Source organism: Chionomys nivalis, chromosome 20 (assembly GCF_950005125.1).
Source record: "Chionomys nivalis chromosome 20, mChiNiv1.1, whole genome shotgun sequence".
Taxonomy (NCBI): Eukaryota; Metazoa; Chordata; class Mammalia; order Rodentia; family Cricetidae; genus Chionomys; species Chionomys nivalis.
In genome coordinates, this window is record NC_080105.1 from 23,107,048 (window position 1) to 23,121,857 (window position 14,810).

The 14,810-nt window shown below is 36.7% G+C and overlaps 1 protein-coding gene across 4 annotated transcripts in view; it reads right to left on the reverse strand.

Annotated features, from left to right (window-relative positions):
* Positions 1-2,260: 2,260 nt before the first annotated feature.
* Fbxo8 (F-box protein 8) overlaps positions 2,261-14,810 on the reverse strand; it is a 48,219-nt gene continuing 35,669 nt past the window's right edge. For 2 of the 4 annotated variants that reach the window (XM_057752256.1, XM_057752257.1), the window contains exons 4-6: positions 7,247-7,365; positions 5,000-5,196; positions 2,266-3,654 (exon numbers count right to left, since the gene is read on the reverse strand). In XM_057752256.1, the coding sequence (XP_057608239.1) occupies positions 3,467-3,654; positions 5,000-5,196; positions 7,247-7,365 (504 nt within the window). In that variant the 3' untranslated portion in view covers positions 2,266-3,466. Of the gene's footprint in view, positions 3,655-4,999; positions 5,197-7,246; positions 7,366-14,810 lie in introns of all 4 variants that reach the window. The other 2 variants (XM_057752258.1, XM_057752255.1) reach the window with 2 other exon arrangements.

The following is a 14,810-nucleotide window of genomic DNA, read 5'->3' on the forward strand; positions in this document are numbered from 1 at the left end:
AAAACCACAGAGAAACCCTGTCTCGAAAAACCAAAAAAAAAAAAAAAAAATATACACGTCTGTTGGAGCCTAACTGATGCCATCAATGAGCTCCGGATCCAGGACAGGTGTGTAGAGTTTGTTATTTTTCCTGCTGGGTTTTGATCTCGCTCTCTTCCGATCCTTCCTTGCTCTGTCCACACTCATCTCTTTTGCAATGGGATTCCGTATGGCACTGCATATTTGAAACATGTAACACTTTGTGGTTTAGAATCGATTTTACAGAAGCTCATCACTAAATAGGTTGCTTTAAGTCTAGAAGAGACAAGTTTGGATTTTTGAAGTATTTTTGCATTGAGACAGCCACACTTTTATGGGGTCAAAAGGGATGTTATATTTTGAATGTGGAATGTCCCCAACTGACTCATGTTCTGGAACACTTGGTCCCCAGATAATGGTGCTGTTTCCAAAGGCTGTGGGACCTTTAAGGAATAAGGTTGGCTGACAGAAATGAATCCTTAGATTCATGACTTTGCTTCTGTGAAGATTTCCTTTCTGATCTGCACAGATGTAAAGGGGGTGTGCTGTATGCTCCCTCCTCCTCTAAAAGCTTTCACCACCTTGGACCAAGCTGGCCCCAATTGCCATACCTTCCTTGCAATGCTGAACTATCATCCCTAACTCATAGGCCAAAAATAAATCATTTCCTAAGAAGGGGCATAAAAGAAAAGGATGTTAAAGTAGAATTGCATATTCAGCGAAAATTTCTTCAAAAAGAAAGGTATTTTCAAATATAAGTATGAGTCCTGGGCTAGAGAGATAGATAGCTTAGAGGATAAGAGCATTGGCTGCTCTTCCAGAGGTCCTGAGTTCAATTCCCAGTGACAACATAGTTATTCACAACCATCTATAATGAGATCTGGTGCCTTATTCAGACATGCAGACATATATACATAGTAAACAAACAAACAAACAAACAAAAAGAAACAAACAGTCTTTTAAAAAAAAGTATGAGTCCCACAAAAACACCAAGCTAACAGCCATAACATATATGCAGAGAACTTGGTGTAGACATATGCAGGCCCCATGATTGCCACTTTAGTGTCTGTGAGCCCATGTGAGGTGAGGCCTGCTTAGTTGAGCTGGTGGATCATGGTGTCCTGGTGTCCTCAACCCCTTTGGCTCCCAAGAGAGGGACCTGATAGAGACCTCCAATGTTAGGCTCTCTCTGCATAATGCCTGGCTGTGGGTTTTTGTACTTGCTTCCATCTGCTGCCAGAGAAGCCTCTCTGATGATGATGGGACAAGATACTGATCTATGAGTGTAGCAGAATAGCATTAGGATCATTTCACTGATTTTTTTTAGCAGTTGTGTTTGGGTCTACCCTATGTCTCTGGGCTATGCAGTCTCCAGTTCCTAGACAACCAGGTAGTGTAGAACATGAGTTCCTTCTCTGATTATTTTGCCTGCTCTTGAGACTCTTCCTTCTCTTGGGTTACCTTTTTCAGCCCCAATACAAGGGCTTTTTGTCTTGACTTACTACATCTTGTTTTGTCCTATTTGGCCATTGTCTTTTGGAGGCCTGATCTTTTCTGAAGAGGAAACAGTCAGGAGTGGGTTTAGGGGAGAGGGAAGGAGGGGAATAGCTGAGAGGAATGGAGGGAGGGGAAACAGTGATTAGGATGTATTATATGAGAGAAGAATCAATGTTCAATAAAATAAAACAACAACAAATCAAATGAAACTACGGTAACTAGATGACCACAATTACAATAGATGTTCTCATTTTGAGAAGAAAAATACTGTAAAAAGGGTTTGAATCTTCACACACACACAAAGAGTATTTAAAATTATATTATTAGTAAACACAAAAGATTATTTTTTCTTACTTCATTTAAAGTAAAGATGCTTGTTAAAAAAATAAAAGACTGGATTTTATAATATATAACAACTCGAAGATTGTGGGTAGAGAATATGCCACACAAGTGGTATAATATTAATTATAGTTAATTACAGTAACTTCATATAACTGACATAATTTAATCTGCAGAGGGTCAGCATTTGGAAAGAGTCACATAATACTTTTACATTTCCTTGAATGTAAATTTTACTTCAAAGTGGAAAATAGCTAAAAATGTAGACCTCTAGCCAATGATATATAAATTTAGCAACAAAGAATATATATTTTTGAAGCTAGTCTTAGTGTGTTTAAGATATTAAGGTAAGTTGGCAGATGGAGGGATGGATGAATACATGATGAAGCAAATAGTGAAACTGTAATTGCAGAATTACAATGGGGGAAGTGTGCAGCCTTTGTCTGAAAAATGTTTCGACTTTCTGTTTGACTATGTCCATAATAAAACTATATTGAAAAAAAGAAGGCAGAGTGTGAAAATCAAAAAGAAAACAATAGGGAAATGAAGGCTTAAAAAAGATAGTCAAATTGAGAAAAGGGGGTAGGTGGAGAGGGAGGGAGATATCAGCAGGTCAGAGAGATATCTAAACGTGGGGGAGGTAGACAGAGGGAGAAGTCAATGCATCATTCACCAAAAAATAACAGCTAACTAGAGGAAAAAATCCACAGCTTCCCTCTTATTACACCAGCATGAACTCAAGTCTAAGCATCACTACCATAACCTAGCACAGAACACATCACATGGAAGCCCTTGACACACGCCTGAAGAGTAATGAGTATATAGTGTGATTCACGGCGTAATATCCTTTTATTAATTAACTCTGAAGATAGATTGAGATTAGGAAAATAGTTAAGACCAAGTATTTCAGAAACAAGGAAGTAAAGACTTCCCCAAGTTCTAGGGAAGTATGACTTTTAAATTCTGACTTTTTAATATTCTAAATATTTAAAGGATGTATTGAAACTTTATTAACTAAGTTTTAAAAATGAATCAAATGATAAATGTTATACAAATAAGGCCAGTTTTGCATAGTATATTAAAAGAGTAACAAATCAACACTCTTTTCAAAGTTCCAAGAAATGGGAAGCTGGTATTGGTTTCCAGGTCAGATCTGACTTTGACAAAAAAATTTCCAAACTCAGTTCAAGAGAAAAGGAAAAGCTTTAGTTAAAATCTTTACAATAAAATAATTACGATTATAAATCTCTTTAGTTAAATATGCATACATTACATGGTATTTTAAAGGATGGAAATGGATCGTTTTCAGAGAAATCTAATGTACAAACACTCCACCTTAGAGAGCATATGTCAGTTTAACATTCTCTACAGCTGTGTTATACAATGGCTGTTTTGTGCAAACATGATGAGCAAAATTAAGAAATATTCACCAATATTTGTTAGTTTTGAAATTTCTAAACTAGAAAACAGTGAAACAAAAAGAGGCTGTGCACTCCAGCTTGACCACATACAGAGGCGGAGAGACCAGCATTGACGCAGCCCCATTCCTGCTAAGTCCTTTCCTGGGTAGCCTTAGTCTGGAGTAAAAGTTGAAGTACCAACAATTGTGCTTTTATGCAGCCACGTGGCCAATAAGGTAGATGTTGTCATAAAGGTGTCCTACAAAATCTTCACTAATGTTCTGAGCAGCACGGCGGGTATTTCGAATAAATTCTCTTTTTGACATTTTATTCTTCACATGGGGACTAGTGAGGTCAATGGACAGCAGAATCAAAGAGTAGCACAGTACGTAGACAGCATCTGAAGGAAAAGGAAACATCGCTTAGTGGTTTGCTCAAAATATCACTGCTGCTAAGGAGACAAAAGTTCCTATCACAAAAGATCACACAGGGTGGCCAACCCACCCTGTGAGGCAGGCTTTTCTTCCAGGTTAGTCTTCAAAGCTCTGGCAAACTGCCTATGACCAGGCAAACTGAGGTAAACTCAGCCAGTCTGATTACCAAGGAAACCAGAAGTCTCTCCAGTTCAAAGGAACTTCAAGATTTTTAGGAGTTTGTTGTGAAAATACATTCCAGACTTAACATTTCAAAATTTGCTCTACTTTCATTTTAAAGTGGGACATTTACATCCAACTATAATTAAAATAAATTCTACCACCAGCTTATCATCTTTCCCATTTAAAAAAAAATCAAGATATTTATTTACACAAAGAATGCTTTTTACAAAACCTATTTTAATTTGAAAGTATTTTTAATGGAATGAAATGTATTACCTTGGCACTAAAAAGAGATGCAAAACATTTTTTAAGGTTGTTAAATTACTATTCACATTTGAGAGGTGTACTCTTAAGGTGGGTGGAATCTGTATATGACCTTCAAAAATAAATCTTTGGGGAAAACATTGCCCTACTTGAGCACATGCAACAAAGGAATTTTCTTTTTTCATATAATCACAGGGTGCTTAAGATCACAATAGTAACAACACTTACAATATTTACAGTATTATACTATTTTAGAATCCTGAAATCTTAAGAAAGCTATGTTAAATGTTATATCTCATAAAACATACTCAGCAAATTTCATATGACAGGTATGGTTTGTTCTGCAATCCTTGCTTAATAAGCCTAATTTTAAACCCAAAGATACAAGTAAGTCTATAAAATGAAAGTACACATATAAGACTTGAGAGCTAGCATGCACATATATGTATATACATAGTGAAAATTAATTGTATTAAAACAAATTTTAGTGGAAAATATTGTTATCTATGTACAGCTTACTAAAAGCTTCAAAAAACTTTACATCAGCTGGTAAAAATAACAAATAACTTTAAAAAATTGACATAGTTATTAGTCTAACTTCTTCCTAATGCTGTGCATATCCTTCTGAGTGTGCACCCATGCCATCCCTGTACAAAGGGTAAGTACATGTCCTTCTGAGTGTGCACCCATGCAATCACTGTGGCAACACTTATACAAACATTTACAGTTTGTGGAAGTATTTTTCCCCACAGTGGAAAAAATACCTCATATTATGACTATTTTTCCCACAGATGGTAGGAATTGGAAAAATAATGCAAAACTCGTGCGTGCACACACACACACACACACACACACACACACACACACACACAGAGTTATCCTTACCAGGACTAAGGCCAAGTTCTCGCATTAGGTCAGGATTACAAGCACAGAACCTATGTGAGAACTTTGTTATAAGAGTTTCAAGGTACTCCCCACGTTCCTCAGGAGCATGAATATGACGAAAAAATTCTCTCAATGCATTTGGCAAGAACTGATTCCTAAAATTATGCAAGGTTACAAGGTCATCCAAGACATCTCTCCTAAAGAAGGAGAAACAAAAGGTGCAGCTGTAGTTAATACTTCTAAAAAAATGAAAAATTATAATTTGTCATTTTTGTATAAAGTATGAATCATCATTGATTACTGTATAAGTTAGTCCTTTAAAGTATATAATATCCGTACCCTTTAAAACCTTTAAATACGATCATTTACAAAGTTAAGATATTTTGAACCCCTTCACAAATAGCCTAAAAGTGAAATACGGAATTTTACTTATAAAATAATATACTTATAAAATAATTCTACTTATAAAAAATTTGAAGTATAGAAAGTGCTGCTCAGCTGGTATAGTGGCACCCGTGAAGCTGAGGCAGGAGGATCATGAGTTCAAGGCCAGTCTGGGCTACACAGAGACTAACAACCTTCCCTCAGAGAAACAAAGAAACGCTGCTTCTTTACCAGTTAGTGCCTTCTGATCTTAGTCAACCAGAAGTAGAATTCATGCCCTTTAAATTAGAAGGAATCGTCCTGTACTGAACGAAGACACATTTTCAGAGGTAAGAGCTACTTATGTAGACTTCCAAAAACACCCACATAGACTATATACACACCGCTTTACAGTCTGCTCCTCCTTCCTCATAGTGTTCATTGTGCATGGTTTTGTCTTTAGAAATAGATTCGCTGCTCACCATCCCAACATATGGTTATAATAATTCTATGATATATATTTAAGTGTTTATAATTATATAATTATTGTATAATATATAAACATATGTATATGTTATATATTTTAACCTATAGAATTAAATAGAGACTCTTTATGACAACATTCTCTAATTGTTGCTGAACTCAAACTTGATTATATGACCATAGCCTTCATTTTGACCAATTGCTTATGACAAGGCTAGGCAAATACAGCAAGTAGGCAAACTCTGGCCCACTGCTTATATTTGTAAATTGAGTTAATGGAATAGGGCCATACTGCTTTGTTTATAGTTGGCCTGTGTCTACTTACACAACACAAATGGCAGAGTTAAAGCAAATGCAACAAGAGAGCACAAGGTCAGCAAAACTAAATATTTACAGAAAATCTACAGAAGAAGCACCAATCTGTAGGTCTCTAGCATTTAACAACACAGTAGCAAGGACAACACGTTTCATAGGAGACTTCATTCAATGACAAGAAAGCTGATGTGGATGCTCTCTCAATATTTTCATGTCTCCAATTAGCTAGAATATAAGGGCACAAGTGAATAACTACCAGATGAGAATGCCATATGATCCATTATCTCTACCTGTGGGATTGAAATACTTAATGTCATCTTTTTAGACTTTTTATTTATATGCATGGGTGTTTCGTCTGCATGCTTGTCTGTCCACCACTGAGGCCAGAAGAGAACGAATGATCTGGAACTGGAGTTATAGACGGTTGTGAGTCACCATGAGCATGCTGGGAACCATACCTGGATCCTCTGCAGGAGCAGCAAGGGCTCTTAACTGTGAGGCATCTCTCCAGTTTCACCTTTTCAGACTTTGTAGACATGTGCATAATGTCTGTGCAATATTATGCAACAATACGCAACCCTTAGAGTCCCTAGGTTCTGCAGTTTACAGTTTGTATTTACAATAGATTTTTAAATGAACAGTTTCAGGATTTAGAACTTCTGGTCACCTAAACACTTAGTTCATGGCTAACTATTAAGTTAGGGCTGCAACTTCCACAAAGATGATACTTGATCTTAGATTGCGTCCCAGGGATGCTGGGCTATCATTTTGTATCTATTTAAGTTTCTGAGACAGTGCCTCACTCTATGGCTGTGGCTGGCCGCAGCTCTGAGATCCTCTGCCTCAGCTTCTGATGCTGTTATTACAGATGTTTATAAGCTTATGTCAGACCACACGTGGCATCTGTTACTTTCATAATGACAAGGTTTCATTAGCATTTGAAACAAAAAGTCTAATCAATTGTAAGGCATAATAAACTTTTTTTACTCAGTTTACAACTAGATTGTTCTATGTACTATAGCGTTTAAAGTAAAAGTTAAAACATTACTTAACTCATTTCTGATAAAAATTTAATTTTTGCTTTACCTTTCATCAAGGTAGATTCTCAGTTTTTTCCAATTTAGTGTTCTTGTACAGAAGATAAATTTTGCTATTTCCTTTGGCGAATCATCTAGGATACCCTTGGACATAAAGTAGCTCACTCCCTAAGGCAGAAAGACAAGTCTACATAAGCAAAGTCAGCCTTGGTTTATAAATTTTAGTAATTAGGCAATTGCAGAACCATAGCTAGGGTTCTTTCCAGCATTACTCTAATGTTGATAGCTTTAACATGCAAAACACAAACTGGAGCCTGAGCTACAACTAGTATGTAGAGTTGATAATTTACATGCAATGAAAAGTAGGAAATTCAAAGTTGAGATTCATGAAGAGATCCTATTTTCTGGCTCATGACAGGTAATAAGCATATAGAAATATGGACTAATTTAGGAGGGATGTGGACACGCCATGATATAGACTATAAAATGAGCTTTGCAACAGATACTTCCCTTTCCTAATAGAAAGCATAATTTTTTAAAGCTCAGGTATGTACTGTGGTATACATTTTAAGAAAATAGCTTTTGTTGAAAAAACAATTAGATTCTCCAAATGGAAGGAATACTAACAACTTTCTGGAAATAAAGGTAATTACATTATGTAAGTTACAGGGAAAAAGGCCAAACTCCAGGTCAACTCATGGGTTTTACTACTTTGGCTTTGAGCACTACTACATTTTATAAGCATCTAGTTAAAGTACCACTGAGAGAAAGCGTGTAAGACAAAGCTTTCAATTGTACTTGATAGGTTTCTCTTTGAATTTCCCTTTCTCTGCATGCAGAGTTGTCCAGAGAAGCACTACCCTCACATTTGTATCTACTTTTCACTTAAAAATCAACAACAGAAACATCAACAGCAAAAAACTAAACGCTGAAAGCAATGTTCTTGCACATATAGGAAAGTCACATTCAAATAAATGCCAGATTCATTTGAATGTGCAGTTATTGAAATAAAAGGCAGGTGTGTTTATTTCAACTCGTAGTTCTCCAGATACATGCATTCCCATGAATCCATGTGTCTGGATACTAGTGCAATGTGTGCAGCTAATTGGCAGAGAAAATGACATATAATGTACATGCAACATACTGTTTTCACACATAAATTCCTTCAGCATTTCTTCAGTTAGAAATATTGTACACATTAGAAGTTTAAGAGTTGGAAGAATTTTTATGAAAGACTCTCAAAGATAAAAATGTTCTCATTAAAATTTTGCATTAAAATTTTTAAAAAGCAATTTGGTACCATGAGGTAATGCTTTTGAAATGTTATAATTATCTACAAATTGCAATTTGAAGATAAGGGTTTTTATATAAAGCTGATTTTATGAGCCAACAGAATCTTAACAGCAACAGTATCAACTTTTCACGTGAAATGTAGTCCTATAAAGCAATGCTAAGGCAGCGACTCTAAAATGCGCACAAAAAAGAGCAGACAGTGATAGCATGAGGCTTTCCTGTCAGTTTCGGCTGTATTCCACTGGCTCCTTGGAAACAAAGGCTACATGATGTACTGTGATCAAGATAGAAAGCCTTTTTTCAGAGGGAGGCTTTCTTGGCAGTGTTTGAGGGGGCGGGAACTAGACAAATTTTAATGCTTGTTCCATCCTTTCCTCCATTAGTCTGAATGATTGAGAGTTGACTGTATGTTTACTTGATCTAACTAGACAAAGGAAGTCATGTTTGCCAAATGGCTCTATGTAAAACTGCTAAAACTACATTTGAATTATTGCAATGTTTCATTTTAACTGAAGTGATTTAAAGAAAAAAGAATGTTTATTATACATTACAATACTTTATTCATATCAAAATTACCATTTAAAAGATAAAAAATTAATTCTAGTCTCCCTGTTAAAATTACCCCAAAATAAATTTATACTTTTTCTAGATAGAGTGTGGTGACATTTCAACATCATTTAATACTATTTAGTTACACTTGATATTTGGCTCATTAAGTATCATAAATTATATTTAATAATAACAATGCACTGTTGGTCATTTCTTTTTCACGGAATGTGTTTTGAAAACTTACATATCTAATCTAACTTAAGTTCTCTAAAATAATTAAATGAAAAAAGTAAGCATAGATAGTAGTTTTAAAGACAATCCTGAAACCTGGAAAAACAATCTGAAATAAGCCAACTTCATTGTTTTGAAGAGGAAAGGAAGCAGGTGCCAGTTTCGAGGTTGAGCTTTCCCTGGAGCAGGCAGGTCAGTCCAGGTGAGCACAGGAGGTATAGGCAGCAAGCACGGGGATCATTTCCCATTAGAAGCATGTAAGGAACAGGCTTGCGACTATAGCTCGGCAGCTCAGTCAGTGTGTCATCTGCTTGATTCTTCTTCCTTTTCGCTCTTCCAAAACAGACTTAAGTTTCAAATTTACTACTTTAACTTTACATTTATGCATTTAATCCCATTGCTTATTAAAATTTTAATTCCTAATATAAACTCTATTCTGTTCCAGTTTTAGGATTATTTAAGTTGTTGTGATCAGACTGCAGTTGCTAGTTGTCACTTGTGGAGAAATCCAAAATGTATTTGTTAGGTGAATGCAGTTGACCACATGGTGTTCAATCTTGTAGTGAGCTGCTCCAAGGCATAAAGATAAATTCAGAAGTATTAGCCAAAGCAGATGTTCCCTAAAACATCTTTTCTGAAGAAAAGTTACCATGGAGGTAAATAAATCTGTATAGAAAAACAGACATCATGCATAGTATTTCTTCAGAAAATGATCAACTCATAATGTTTATACTAAAAACCTATTTCTTTCCTGCAACTCCCCCTTTGTAGACGAGGCTGGCCTTGATTCCAGAGATCTACTTGCCTCTGCCTCCTAGGTGCTGAGATTAAAGGTGCACACCACCACTGCCTGGCTGAAAAACCTATTAATATTTGGTTCATAAAAAAGTTCTCACAAGAATTCACCACTAAAAGAGGCTCTAGAAGGCCATTAATGGGCACAGGCACCTTGACTCACTAACTGGGCTATGTAATCAGCCCCAAAAAATTAGGGACATTTAAGGAAATATCGACTTAAACTTCATAGTTGAATATAATGAATACCTAGAGACTAGTTTATAAAACAGATCCATGTGCATATTTACATATTTTCTATATACATCGATCTTAAAAATTTACATAGGCCGGGCGGTGGTGGCGCATGCCTTTAATCCCAGCACTCGGGAGGCAGAGGCAGGCGGATCTCTGTGAGTTCGAGGCCAGCCTGGACTACAAGAGCTAGTTCCAGGACAGGAACCAAAAGCTACGGGGAAACCCTCTCTTGAAAACTCCAAAAAAAAAAAAAAAAGTTTACATAGGTATGATATTCAGTAGCAGGTTTTACCCAGAGAAGAGACACATAGGTAAATAACAATACACCCACAAGACAAATTAGTGATACAGGATGGTTGAATAAAGCTTAAATGAACATGTAAAATAAGCATTTTAACAGTTCAATGCCAGAAATAATTACTAGGAGCTAGGACACTTGGATAAGACTTGAAGGAGTGAAAAGGTCTCAATAGCTTTGACGGGGAGAAACTCTGAAGAAGGCCATCTTAGTTTATATTGTATCAAGAGAGTCAAAGAAACACAATATACCAAGTTAGGCTGTTTTTAGGAAAGAGGGAAGTATTAGATATTTGAGAGCAAGTCTCAAACTGGATTTATAACATTATTTAATTTTACGGTAAGATTTGTATATTCTATCCACATATAAGTGAACACCTCTGAAGGTTACATAACAAAGAGAAGCAATAGTCTACTATGTGAATTTGGCAATGTAACAATTCTTTCTTACTATGGTTTGGCTTTCTGGCCTGTTATTTAGTCAACTTTGATAAAAAAAATACAAAATGTGGAATTCCAGAAATATTTCCTAGAACTTCTTAAGTTTTAAATTAATCAACATACTTAAGAGTGTGAGGTCACAAGCTTCTCAGTCCAACCTCATCTGATATGCATCCCTCTTGTATCTGATACAAGTTTCATTCTGGCTATGAGATCAATTGTCCTTGTGTTACTGTACTTGTGTTTAACTGATCTGTGTTTTACTTAAAAGTGCCCCCAAAGCATAAAACCACATAATGTTAGCAATGCTAGCAAAGGGAACCCAGAAGGGGATCACTTTTAAAGAAAACATGCAAGTACCGTAAGTCATATTAGAGAACAGAGTCACATGCTTTTTATAACAATATATTTAGTGAGTTTTCTATTAATATTGTATCTAACTATTCTTCATTGATGAGTTATGGTTATAATAGCTACACATACATAGAAAAACAAAGTATACGTAGATAGCTTCACGACTATGTACACACAGGAAGTTTCAGGGAATCTTGAAATGTGTACCCTGTGGAGATGACTATAACATAAAAACAATTAATGCAATATAAATTCCAATAGTCTGTGGTAGTTGACTATCACAGATATCCAAGTTTGAGCATGTAGAAAAACAGTAGAAGTAGGAAGTAGTAGATTCTAAAACCATATTTTAAAACTCTATATGTTACAGGAATGAAGTTAAGAGAGGAGCTTACTTGGTAAATATGTTGGACATCAGTCCACAAGGTAATGAAAAGTGAAAGATAACCAATGTTTCTGGCCTGATAAAGAGAGAAATGTCTACAAAACCCCCCCAGCAAAACAAGAGATAGGCTGAGATGTGGCTCCGCTGCTCTCAAAGCAAGAGATAGGCTGAGATGTGGCTCCGCTGATCTCAAGAGCACTTGTCTACACACGAGGCTTTATCCCCATCACGACATAAAAACAAACAAACAAGCGAAATTAGGAATGGCAGTGCATGTTTGCAATCCTGGAATTCTGGAAGGGGAGACCGAAGGATAAGGAGCTCAAAGGCCAATATGGGGTATGTGAGACCCTGCCTCAAAACAAACAAATGGGGGTCTTAAGGCCTGGGGAGAACTCAGTGCTATAGTACTTGTTCATTGAAGTTCATTGTATGCAGGACCCTGGGCTTGATTCCAAGATGAGAGAGGAAAAATGGGAGAGAAAGAGAGTAGACAAGGAACACAAAAAACATTACATTAAAAATAAGACCTATATATGCATGGTTGCCCCCAGCAGGAGTTAAAAACAAAATGAGTGGATAAAGATTAAAGAACTAGAACAAGAAATATGAGAGGTAAGGAAGATAACAGAAGAATCAGAATCTAAGAGACTGAGATTATTTTCAAAGGTTTATTTATTTATTATGTATACAGAGTTCTGTCTGCATGTGTGCCTGCAGGCCAGAAGAGGGTGCCAGATCTCATTACAGATGGTTGTGAGCCACCATGTGGTCACTGGAAACTGAACTCAGAACCTCTAGAAGAGCAGCCAGTGCTCTTAGCCTGAGCCATCTCTCAAGCCCAGAGGCTGAGATTTTTTTTAAAAAAAGGATCCATAAAGACCAGTGCTAGCCTGGTGTGGTAGTTAATACTAATCCCTGTACCAAGAATGCTGAGGCAGGAGAGTCAACGCTAACCTAGGCTACGCAGTAGAGTCTAGGCTGGCTAAGACCCAGTTTTAAAAAGTTAAAAACCTTACACACACATTAATACACAAAACGTCAATCAAAAATACAAGACAAAACAAAAACAAATGAAAAATCAAAACAAATTCCTGAATGACAAAAGAAGCAATTCCTCAGCGGAGTTTCAGGAGCACAGTTTTCAGAAGTGGCATTAAATCTCAGCTCTGACCACAGCTTTGCCACCCAATGATGTGGAAATAATGACTTAAACTTCCTGAGCCTGGGGGTGGGGAGCTGGAGAGATGACTCAGCTTCATTAAGAGCACTGGCTGCTCTTCCAGAGGTCCTGAATTCAACTCTCAACAACCACATGGTGGCTCACAACCAACTGTAATGAGATCTGGTGCCCTCTTCTAGCCTGAGAGAGTTTTTATGGCAATACAACAGTGACTGACAAAAACACAGTAAGTTTCCTTCTAGACAGATCCAGGAGATTAATGGGAAAAAAAGGACACTATAATCACTGACTGGGAAATAAGAAAACAGTGACCTTAAAGAAGTCTCTCCATAGACTGAGTTAAGTTCAAAACTACTGCATAAGGAGTGAGCTCATGTAGCGTGACTGCGTATGGCACACTTACCTGAAGATGTCATTACACAGTGGAGAAGATGGAAAACTTAATTATTGAGAGAAAGAAAAAAAGAGTATCTTTAAAGATAATTTTGAGTTATACACATCAGGAGAAGAAAGAAAGTCGACAGAAAGGAGGCCGGAGCAAAGCAGGTGAAGAGAGCAGGAAAAGACCATTGTCTCTGGAGGGATACCTTGCTCAGCCTAGATATAGTGGGGAGGGCCGTGGTCCTGCCTCAAAGCAATGTGTTAGACTTTGTTGACTCCCCATGGGAAGCCTTACCCTCTCTGATGAGTGGATGGAGGGGTGGGATGGGGAGTGGAGGGAGAGGGGGAGGGAGCAGGAGAAGGGAGTGGGAACTGGATTTTGGCATGTAAATGAGAAGATAGTTTTAAAATAAATTAAAATAAAAAAACAAAGCTTGGATAATTAAGAATGATTTATCTGAGGGTTTTTGTTTGCAAATGAAAGTCACCCTTTTTTACTTGCAGTGAAACAAATGCTTAAGATGTATTAATGTGAAATTTAGACTGTTTTTATCTTGTTAATTCATCTTGCCATATACACTAAGTTTTGCAATATTTTCTCTCCTCTGTAAGTGTGTACAGCCCTCTCACATGCTGCTTAGAGACCTCAATAATTCAAAAGTATTATGTTTTTAAGAGTAACCAAAATGAGTCATCTCAAAATGTACTTATTTAGCATATTTCCCAATACCTTTTCAGAGGTGTTACAGATACAGGGAATGATTCTGAAAAGTTGGACTTTCGTACAAACAAACTTACACCTGTCTCTGTTACCAAAAATCTTTTCATCGCAAACAGTGATTAGGAAAAACCCTTTGAAGAAAGACTTTTTCCTTTAATATAAGCTTTCCTATTACTGATACATCCACACTGAAGTTATTTACTGGAAGGTTCTATACTGCATAGAACTAAGAAAGGGTATCCCAAAACTGTAGCTGTCATCTCTTCTTCCTAAGAACAGTGGCCACATACTGTCCACACTGTGGAGAAGTGACAGCTGTGGACAGTGGCAATGTGCCATGACTAATTCCCTCTAATGTCGTACCTGAGCACCGCATCTCATCCAGGTGGGAGAAATCATATTATTCTGGCTTGAGTGTGGGATTCAGGAAGAAACCACATTATTTAAGCATACTGCTTAAACTGGCAGAATCTTGGCTTCCAAGGACTTTGTGGTATATAAAAATGTAGGATGCTGAGAAATGGTTGAGTATTGACCACATGTATCTGAAATGCCTTGGGCCTAGAATGTGTCAATAGGAACTCTCATATAAAAGATAGATAGGTAAATGAAAATTAAAACAGAAATATGGGGAAATGGAGGGTAGATCCAGGACAGATTTTTCTGCCTGTTTTTCCAAAGAGATAAAGCAATGACATTAGAAAAATAACATAAACCTTGCTATTTAAGTTTTAAGTACTAAAAGT